The 10424-nt window shown below is 32.7% G+C and overlaps 2 protein-coding genes across 3 annotated transcripts; both read left to right on the top strand.

Annotated features, from left to right (window-relative positions):
* The first annotated feature begins 1996 nt into the window (after window positions 1-1996).
* Window positions 1997-7312, top strand: LOC127098415 (lipid phosphate phosphatase 2). 2 transcript variants are annotated; one of them, XM_051037008.1, is made up of 8 exons: window positions 1997-2221; window positions 4400-4631; window positions 4753-4840; window positions 4931-5040; window positions 5170-5263; window positions 5590-5778; window positions 5858-5917; window positions 6841-7312. In XM_051037008.1, the coding sequence occupies exons 2-8, from the start codon at window positions 4416-4418 to the stop codon at window positions 7050-7052; spliced, it is 969 nt and encodes a 322-aa protein (XP_050892965.1). In that variant the 5' UTR covers window positions 1997-2221; window positions 4400-4415; the 3' UTR covers window positions 7053-7312. The 2 variants fall into 2 exon arrangements, with proteins under 2 accessions (XP_050892965.1, XP_050892964.1); XM_051037007.1 differs by having other exon boundaries at window positions 1998-2221; window positions 4410-4631.
* LOC127098414 (amino-acid permease BAT1 homolog) lies at window positions 7228-10153 on the top strand. The gene is made up of 9 exons (XM_051037006.1): window positions 7228-7368; window positions 7520-7793; window positions 7878-8138; window positions 8328-8346; window positions 8459-8678; window positions 8760-8941; window positions 9083-9372; window positions 9467-9596; window positions 9739-10153. The coding sequence occupies exons 2-9, from the start codon at window positions 7687-7689 to the stop codon at window positions 10084-10086; spliced, it is 1557 nt and encodes a 518-aa protein (XP_050892963.1). The 5' UTR covers window positions 7228-7368; window positions 7520-7686; the 3' UTR covers window positions 10087-10153.
* The last annotated feature ends 271 nt before the right edge of the window (window positions 10154-10424 follow it).

The raw sequence follows: 10424 nt of genomic DNA, 5'->3' as shown, positions 1-10424 counted from the left end.
TTTTAAAATTTAAGGCTATTATGTTAATATCACTTAATTTATAAAATGGGATAATTATTAAGATAACAAAAATTTCGGAGAAACGTAAACACGATGAAAAATAAGCGATTGTCAAAATTCCCCGAATGCTAACAAAATTGAAATAAAAATAGTTTACACTCAAGATATTGTATTCTCAAAAATCCTATTTACTTCGTACTCACTTCAAGTAGTATTTACTTCAAACAACACATTCAATCATTAATCATGCATTTTTTCTTGAATACCTAGAATGTTAATTGTAAGGGTCAATTTCCTTATCCACGTTGAATCATATCCACCATAAAAAAATATAAAACAATAACAAAAACACTTCACTGATCAAAATATAATTATTAATTCTTTTATTTAAAAATAAATTTTATTTATGTTATATGAAATTTAACACGACCATAATCACTACACAAGACACAAATTATTATGATATGCAAAACTTATTTTAATGGAAAAAATCTCAATAATACGAAAAAAAAAATATTCTCTAAAAAGAACACATGTGATCAAAGATTATCGAAAATTAATCATACATATTATTTTATCTATTTATTTATATTTCTTCTAAACAAGTCCTTCATTTCATACCTACATTATTATTATTATTATTATTATTATTATTATTATTATTATTATTATTATTATTATTATTATTATTATTATTATTATTATTATTATTATATTCAAACACATCATAATAATTATATTAATTTGTATATAAATTTTGGAGTGTTACGTACACCATTATTATTTAAAGAGAATTATTTAAAACGCTTATATAATACACTATATATTATTTTAAAGATGAGTCATTTTGATATAAATATTACTCATTATTTATATGTATAAATAAATTTGATATCTCATTAAATTGAAAGAGATTTTTTATCATTTCAATCAAGTATTTTGAAGAACTCAATTATTAATTTAAAAAAAACAAATAAAAAAATGAAAATCATAAATTAAATTGTAAAATAATTGGAATGAAACGTAAGAAACTCACAAAAACCCATGAAACGTCTGAAATTGTATAATTATCCAATCGTCTACATTGTCTTCTTGTTTGCACAAAACCCCCCAAGAAACACCATAACTAAACATTTTATTATTGTATCAATCTTAAGTCTTGACGAAGTGGCAGTTCCAATGTGTCACTTTAAGCCAAGAGTTAGCACAAGACAATCTTCTACTTGTTTTAAACATAAATAAGCTTCATTTTTTAATTTTTTTTTTTTGCCCTTTTAAGTACTAGTATTTTACAATAAGCTTAGTAGAACATGTACCTTTCACTATGGTATTTAGCTAGATAATAAAAAATTCAAGAAAAAAAAAGTCTTTATCTAACTGGCACTATATGTTGACATTTTTACAATTAATAAATGCAATAAAATATCGGCAACCGAATTTCAGAAATTTTAAAGTAGATGAACTAATATACTATTACTAGCAGTAACCACTCCCTTATGCAGAAAAAAAAACGTAACTAATGCCCTAATAAAAGGTAGCTGAACTAATATACTACTAGCATAGTAGTAATAATAATAATAATATAATTTAAACAAAATAATAATCATCAATAATTAAAACTCTGCATGAGTAGTCAAAAAGAAGGAAAAGCCAAAAGGAAAAGGGGACAAGAAAAAGTAAGGGTTTATAAAAAAAGCTAATTTCCAGTTTTGTTTTTTAGTTCCAGAATATATCAAGTAAATGTTTAACAATAAGTAATAAAAAATATTAGTACTAATAAAGGTGTTTAGTTCAGGATCTGTCAGCACTTTTCTCTCTTAAAAAATATCTGTCTCTACGTTAATTTTGTTTGTTTGTATATTTTTTAAAGTGCATACAAATAATAAATTAATGAGATTTAATTTAATTAAAATATTTTATTAATGATTTTATTAACGAAGATTCCCTAAAAAAAAATAAAAAATCTAACGAAGCTCATTCATACCCCAAAAATAAAAACCGCGTCCTCTTCGTTTCAACTTCGCCCAATAATTTGAGTCAAAAAAAGTAGAACAATAATAATCCCACGCGCCTTCTCTTTCAATACTATTTTGAATTTCATTCATTTTGCTATTCACACACTCTATTACTCGCCGCCACCACCGATCATAAATTCATTCTCTTCTTCTTCCTCCCTCATCCGTCTTCCGCCGCCGCGAATCTCACGCACGTGCAATTGCAGGTGCCTCTCTCTTTCTCTTTCTCTTTCTCATCGCATTGTGATTCATCTTTACTCTTTCCGCGCGTTTCACTTTCTCTGTTTTTGTCTACTCTACTGCACATGCTTTATTTCTTTCTTTTTCTGTATTTGTTTTCATAATTCAAAACCACAAGAGTTTAGAAACTTTTGGAATTAACTAATCAACAATTTATATTATTATATTTTTTGTTTACTTTCGCACTTTTTTCATTTCATTCTTTTCGAATTTGTGTTTGGTTTGTTTTGGATCGGTGATTTTTGAGTTTCTGATTCATTCAATTTTTGTTGTTTATTACTAATGTTTGTTTTATGGATGCAATTTGTGGAATGCTCCATTCGGAATTTGTGCTTTTGATTTTTTTGAAGGATATGAAAATATGAAACCCTTATGCATGCAAACTGTATGATTGTTATTCAGAGAGATTGCGAAATGCTAAGTGGATTTAGATTTTTTTCTTCTGTATTTTAATTTTATGCTTAGGTGATGAATTGTTGTACTTGATACTTCTGAGTTCTTCTGGTGATAGAGAGAACTTAAATATCGGTTATGAATTTTGTGGCTGAAGTGAAGTGTGTGTTCTTCAAATTGTTATGGGAGTTTTTGTATCAGAGATATTTTGGGAGCTTGTGATAACCTTTAGTTTGAGTATTAAGAGGCAATTTAGATTAACTTATTAAGAAACACTTTTGGAAAGAACTGTATTAAAATGAAAATTAAAGTAGTTACAAGTTTTGTAAAGAATAGGTTTTTATATAAGTTGGAATTAACTTTGGCATTTCAATTAGAAGCTTTTCATCGAACTTCGTATTAACACTTTGAAGCTTATATGGATCTTTTCGTAAATTTATTGCAATTCAGAAACTGTCATAAACAAGAAGGTAACTCAGATAAGGTCTATATTAGATTTAGGAGGTGTTTTTATGCCTTTGACAAGGTTTAAGAAAAGTTTGAATCTGTGACCTCATTTTGGGATGTGTCAAAATATAGATAAATTGATTATTAATCAAGAGTCTAGGACAGATAATCCGGATTTAGTCGTACATGGTAAATTTGGAAGTTAAAACATTTTATTAACATAAGCTTCGTGTTTATCCAAAAAAAAAACATAAGCTTTGTGTTTGTAGAAAAACAAAACATTAACTAATAACCATTGATATGATGCAATAAAAATCTCAAATAAACATGAAACTTCCGTATAGTGTCGTTGTTTGTACAGTATTAGTATTCATATTATGTATTTTTGTATGGTGTATAAGTGTCTGTATTTTTGAAAACTGTATATGCTCTTGTATAGTTTAACTTATTTACATCATCAAGTAGCTAGTGTAGATGGTAGTAAGTGTAGTTGATAGTCCTTGTAAATGAATATGTTGAATCAACATATTCTGTTAGTGTTCATTACCTAGTGGTAACTTGTAAGTAGCTGGATGCGCTGAGTCGACATATTCAGTTAGTGTCAGTAATCTAGTGGTTATTTTGAGCCTCTTCTGGCTTCATCCCTATAAGAAGTCTCATTGTACATTATGAAGAATGTCAGAATCAGTTTCTCAATCTTTTCTTGACAGAGAACACTCCCAAATTATCTTCACTTTCTCAAATTTTAATCAGGGATGGCCCAATATATATGTAGGCCTAAAACAAAAAATTAGATGGAGGCCTTTTTTAAGTTAGAGTGGGAGTTCTGTTTTTTTGGGACCATGGCTACTGATGATGAAATTTAGGGCAATAGGACCCTGAATTATTATTCTGTAACCCCTGATCAAATGCAATCAGGAAGAATACAAAGGTGATTTTGAGGAGCAGCTGTCACCTGCAGTCCTCACTGAGTTCTCAACTTTTTTTTTATCACAAAAGGGGGGCAAGCTCAAAATAAAACCCAGCAAAAACAAAAAGCCTCACCGAGTTCCCAACTAACTCCTAACTTATATACAGGCTTTTTATGATTTTATATGTAGGCTATTTATGAGTTGTAATTAGCTTCCTCTTCTCCCTCACATACACCCTCTTTACTATTAGGTGTCTATCAGATACCTTGAAGATCAGCTGTAAATGAACACATTCTCCTTTCTGTTTTTGCTCTAGCTATATATATATATCCCTAAATTTGTGAACTGAAGTGCTTTGATTACTATCATAATTCCTGCTAACCTACATTTTAGTCAATTGCAGAAAAAAATGCCAGAAATTCAGTTGGGTGTACACACTATCAGATCACATGGAGCTAGAGTCGCAAGGATACATATGCATGACTGGTTGATTCTCTTGCTTCTTGTGGTAATTGATGCTGTCTTGAATATAATAGAGCCATTTCATCGTTTTGTTGGAGAGGGGATGTTGACGGACCTTAGATACCCACTAAAGGATAACACTATTCCCTTTTGGGCAGTTCCGGTATGTTTTTGCTTCACTTCAAATAGCCGTACCTTGCTAGATGTTTGAGACTATGTTATGCTTGCTCTTGACTTGATCAACACTCAAGATTATAAACTCTTGAATTTTAATTTTTGAACAGGTAATAGCAGTATTGCTGCCACTTGTCATCTTTCTTGTCTACTATTTCATTCGAAACGATGTTTATGACTTTCACCATGCCATATTGGGTGCATTTCTGAACCTTCTAAAGTTTTTCCCCCTATCCTTCTTATTTCATCACTGATATATCATAACGTTACTATTACTAAATGCATCAGGCCTTCTATTTTCTGTACTCATTACTGCGGTGATAACTGATGCTATCAAAGATGGTGTTGGACGGCCACGGCCGGATTTCTTCTGGCGCTGTTTCCCTAATGGAACAGGGGTGGGTGTTCAATTTTATCAACTACCAAGATAGTCCTATTAATATAATTTAATTACCATGTGATACATAATTTTTTTATTAAATGGTCATTTGATCAGTAAACATGGCATTGCTTCATGAAATGTTCAGGTGTTTGACAAAGTAACAGGTGATGTTCTGTGTAATGGAGATAGTAGTGTTATTAAGGAAGGTCACAAAAGTTTCCCAAGTGGGCATACATCTTGTAAGTGCTTTTTACTAACTTAGGGTCTATTTTGAAAAAAATATTTTTGTTTTCAATTCTTATTTTCACTGATAATCACAAAAATATCATCAATTTTAACAAAGCTTTTTGTTTTTAAAAAACTGTACAGGAAATAATGAAAAAATTAACAGTATTTCATTTATAAATCATTAAAATATTGAACCAAGTTGAAAGTAAGGTGACCTTTCTGTAAATGAAAATAGAAAATGTTATGATCCTTTTGTTTGTTCTCAATTTTTAATTTAGCAGTAGCTGTATGAACTACCACAATATAAGCTCAGAAAGTCATTTTTTTGGGTATGCAGGGTCCTTTGCGGGTCTTGTTTATCTGTCTTGGTATCTTTCAGGAAAAGTTAGGGTGTTTGACCGGAATGGTCACATTGCAAAGCTCTGTCTTGTTCTCTTACCTGTCCTCATGGCAGCATTGATTGCTGTCTCTCGTGTTGATGATTATTGGCATCATTGGCAAGATGTATTTGCTGGAGGTCTTATAGGTTGTTTATTGAAGCCATATTGATTAAATATTTCTGTAAACCTTTTGGCAATGTTTCTTACTTGAACTTATTTTATCAGGGACGACGATTGCTTCTTTTTGTTACTTACAATTCTTTCCACCTCCATATGACACTGATGGTATGTCCATGAATCATTCCCTTCATCCTATCATTCCTTTATGTTGTAATGGCAATTCGATTTTATTCCTGTCCATGGCATATCCACCCTATGCTATATAAATCTGAAATTTCGGCCTGGATTGATTTTGGCCTTTTGGCTAGGCTCAACTTGGTGAATACTTTTTTACCTTAATCTAGAAAACAGTTGCTCTAGTATAACATCTCTATTATGCCTGGATTTTAATGATTAGTGTCCTAATATGTAGTCTTAAAAATACATTTTTATGCTAAAACAAAGTTTCAAATTTTAAGACGATAATTTAATTTAAACTTAGTGATATGGGCTTAGTGCTGAGCTTAGACTAAAATTCAAAGTAAACTTGGATTATACCAAATCTTGTCGACTGGATTTTCAACCAAAACCCCCAGCCTGTTTATCAGCAGCTCTTATGGGTTTTCCTAGTAGGGGGCATTGTGCTTTTCTTTCAAAATTGTAATCAGGTTTCCAATGCCTGCAACTGCAGAACTTTTCCTATGTTAAATTCATGGAATAGACAAAAATATTTCCCTAGATATATTAATTTGGAGTCTTGGTAGATTGGCATCTTTGTTTATGCTGCTATGCTTCCTTGTCATCTCTGAGCAATGCTAATTATCTTTTGGACTTCAAATTTTTTAGTTAGGAGTCATTTGGAAGAGCTTATTTAGAATATATTTGAATTTATCTTGTGTCATAAGCACTTACATTAATGTTTTGATATATTTATTAAAATAACTTAAAACATTCCAATCAGTTTCTAGTTTTTTTCATAATCTACCAGAATTGCCTATGAAATACTACTTAATTAAGTTTGTTACAATAACTTACTTAATAAGTTAGCACTTGATTAAACTTTTATTTAATGACACCCTTAATGTAATACGATATAATTGTATATGTAGGTTGGGGACCCCATGCATATTTCCAGATGTTAGCAGAATCTCGGAATGTTCAGCCTCCCGTCAACAATGACAGTCAACTTGCACAATCCGCGGAGCTTCAGGCCGTATCTGTGTACATTCCATCTCAGCATGATGGAGATGCACGGGGAAATAGCTGGGATTCGAGCCCCATGTTAGGTGGTGGATTAGCACAAAATGCAAGGATGCATTGACTGCCCGAAAGACATAGGAAAGATCATGAGATGTCCATAATTTGTAAAAATTATAGAATTTTGAGAGGTTTAGTTGCAGTTGCAGATAATCGGCACTTTGGTGTCATTCTCTGTTAAGAAATCAATGTCAATTGCCTTGGTTCTTATATGGCTGTTGAATTGGAGTATTTTGCTAGCTATCCATGTCTCGGCCACGTATCTGATTGTTGTTACTGCTTTTAGTCCATTTATTGTGTATACAATGAGAATGTTTTGTGCGACATGGAATTGAAGTATGCATTTTTTTTTGCAACACGAGAAAAGATTGACAAAGCATGTAAGTGTGCTGATTTTCATAAACTCCTTAGAATGTTTTTCGTGAAAAAAGTGGATGGGAAATGTTTGATGTATTATATTTTTTCCAAAACATTTCTCTTTTATGTTGGTGTTCATCTTAATATTAATTAATATAAAACATTGATCAACAGTGAGAACCGGCCGTGAGTGTCTTACACTTAACTATAAGACAAAAGAAACAAACAATTTATATCATGTGGACATCAATAGATAAGCCAAATTTGACAATAACCGAGACGTTTTGACTACGTGCCTTCTATTTCTTGACTGCAAGCAAGCATTAGCTGTCACCAAAAACATGACACTCCCATCTCATGTAGTTACCAATGGTGATGCTTCACTTGACTCTGGTCATAACCGTCTTCTTCAACTTGGTTACAAACAAGAACTGAAGCGCGATCTCTCGTAAAGATTATCTCTATTATTTCTCCTTTATGCTTTCATTTCTAGTTTTGATTTGGATTCATTGGAGTTGGTTGTCAACTGCAGGGTGGTTTCAAACTTTGCTCTTTCTTTTTCTATTATATCCGTGCTCACCGGTATCACCACCCTTTACAACACTGGGTTGAACTATGGTGGCCCAGTTTCTATGCAATATGGTTGGTTTTTGGCTTCAGCTTTCACCATGCTTGTTGCACTTTCAATGGCTGAAGTTTGTTCAGCTTTTCCAACTTCTGGTGGTCTTTACTATTGGAGTGCCAAGCTTGCTGGCCCCAAATGGGCACCTTTTGCCTCCTGGATCACTGGATGGTAAACAAACTCAAATGTTTCTTAGCCAACATCTTAACCAGCATACACTGTTTCTTTATGTATTTAATCGGGTCATTCACCATTTATGTCCATGCTTCAGATGTTCAGTCCTGGACAATATATGGTATGAACATGTCCACCTGCCTTCACTTATCTGACCTACCGTTCTTTGTTTCTCTTTTCTTGCAGGTTCAATATTATTGGCCTGGTATTGTTGAGGAGTCACATGTTCTGGAATTCAAAATACTTCATGTTTCACTGCATGGTCAAAATTTTTCTAATAATCATATTTTAAGCTATAGTTTTGTTTACATTTTCAGTGGGCAGGGACAACAAGTGTAGACTTTTCACTTGCGCAACTCATTCAGGTCATCATTCTCCTTAGTACTGGTGGGAAAAATGGTGGTGGATACGTAGCATCTAAATATGTAGTTCTTGCTTTCCATGGTGGAATTTTGCTCCTTCATGGTATGATAAACAGCCTTCCAATCTCTGTGTTATCATTCTTAGGACAACTCGGTGCTATCTGGAATGTTTTAGGTATGAAGAACTTCCTTGTTCGATCTTTAGGACAAAATGCCTTGGTTTTTCTAGTACTAATAGGAACTGACAAATTTATAGGTGTTTTTGTGCTTATGATTCTCATTCCATCTGTTGCGACGGAAAGGGCTAGTACCAAGTTTGTTTTCACTCATTTCAATGCTGATAATGGGGATGGAATCAACAGCAGACCATACATGTTTCTCTTAGGACTTCTAATGAGTCAGTATACACTTTCCGGCTATGATGCGTCAGCTCATATGGTAAACATTTTTAACACTTTTTCTTTCAGTATTGTCAATTGCGAATGAAACAGAAAATAATCGCCTGTTCAAATTCTGCTATGCTACAGTACTATATAGCATTGCTATAAAGAGTTGTTTGTTGCAAACTTGAATTTTCAGACAGAAGAAACTAAGGATGCTGATAGGAATGGACCAAAAGGTATTATAAGTGCTGTTGGGATATCTGTTATTGTTGGTTGGGGTTACATAATCGGTATTACCTACGCCGTTACTGACATCCCCTACCTTTTGAATGAAAATAATGACGCTGGCGGGTATGCCATTGCTGAGATATTCTATCAAGCATTCAAAGCAAGATATGGAAATGGAATTGGAGGCATTATTTGCTTAGGAATTGTTGCTGTCGCCATTTTTTTCTGCGGTATGAGTACAATTACCAGCAATTCAAGGTAACAAACTCACTGCAGATGCTCTCAGTGTGATTTTCATTAAAGCAAGATTAAATTTTTGTGTAGTTACTTATGATGCTTAAAATTTGTACAGAATGGCTTATGCTTTCTCAAGAGACGGTGCCATGCCATTTTCGTCTTTGTGGCATAAAGTTAACAAGCAGGATGTTCCTATATATGCAGTTTGGCTTTCTGTTTTTATATCATTTTGCATGGCCCTAACGGTATGGTTCGAAATTGTTGTATCTGATGTCCCTGCACAGCTATCAACTGAGCTGACTTAACAGGACTCGATATTGTTGTATTGTATCTCTTTAACAGTTTATTTCATTCTAACTCAATTCGAACAATTTATATAAACTGCAGTCTCTTGGAAGTATAGTGGCATTTGAAGCCATGGTGTCCATAGCAGTGATTGATCTCTACATTGCTTATGCACTTCCTATCTTCTTTAGGGTGACTTTAGCAAGAAAGAACTTTGTTGCTGGGCCTTTCAACTTGGGCCGTTACGGAATCATTGTTGGTTGGATTGCAGTTATTTGGGTGGTGATCATATCTATACTATTCTCATTGCCAGTTTCATATCCAATAACAATTGAGACACTTAACTACACACCTGTTGCACTTGGATGTTTGATCATTCTTGTAGTTTCTTACTGGTTAATCAGTGGTAGGCATTGGTTTAAAGGACCTATAACCAATTTACAACACTGAAGTTGTATACATAATAGTTTATTCTATAACCAATTTTAAATATTATATATGCAATTTATTTTGTCTAGGATAGTGGATATCCATGTGTCAAATTACTCGTTAATTTATTTATTTATGGTTTGTTTTACGATTTTGAAAATATGTTACAAAGGAAATTACTGGGTCGTTCGCGGATTAAATCGTTCTTTTTAAAACATTTCGCGATATTATTTAAATTTTGCAAGGGAGACGATCAATCACGATGCCTCCAAGATAAAACAGTCCAATTCAAAATTGACATGATTATTTATGCACCGTAGATAATCAGTCTAAAAATACACCTTCAGATAGTGATTGTT

Source organism: Lathyrus oleraceus, chromosome 6 (genome assembly GCF_024323335.1).
Source record: "Lathyrus oleraceus cultivar Zhongwan6 chromosome 6, CAAS_Psat_ZW6_1.0, whole genome shotgun sequence".
Classification (NCBI taxonomy): Eukaryota; Viridiplantae; Streptophyta; class Magnoliopsida; order Fabales; family Fabaceae; genus Lathyrus; species Lathyrus oleraceus.
This window is presented reverse-complemented; position numbering and strand designations above follow the sequence as displayed.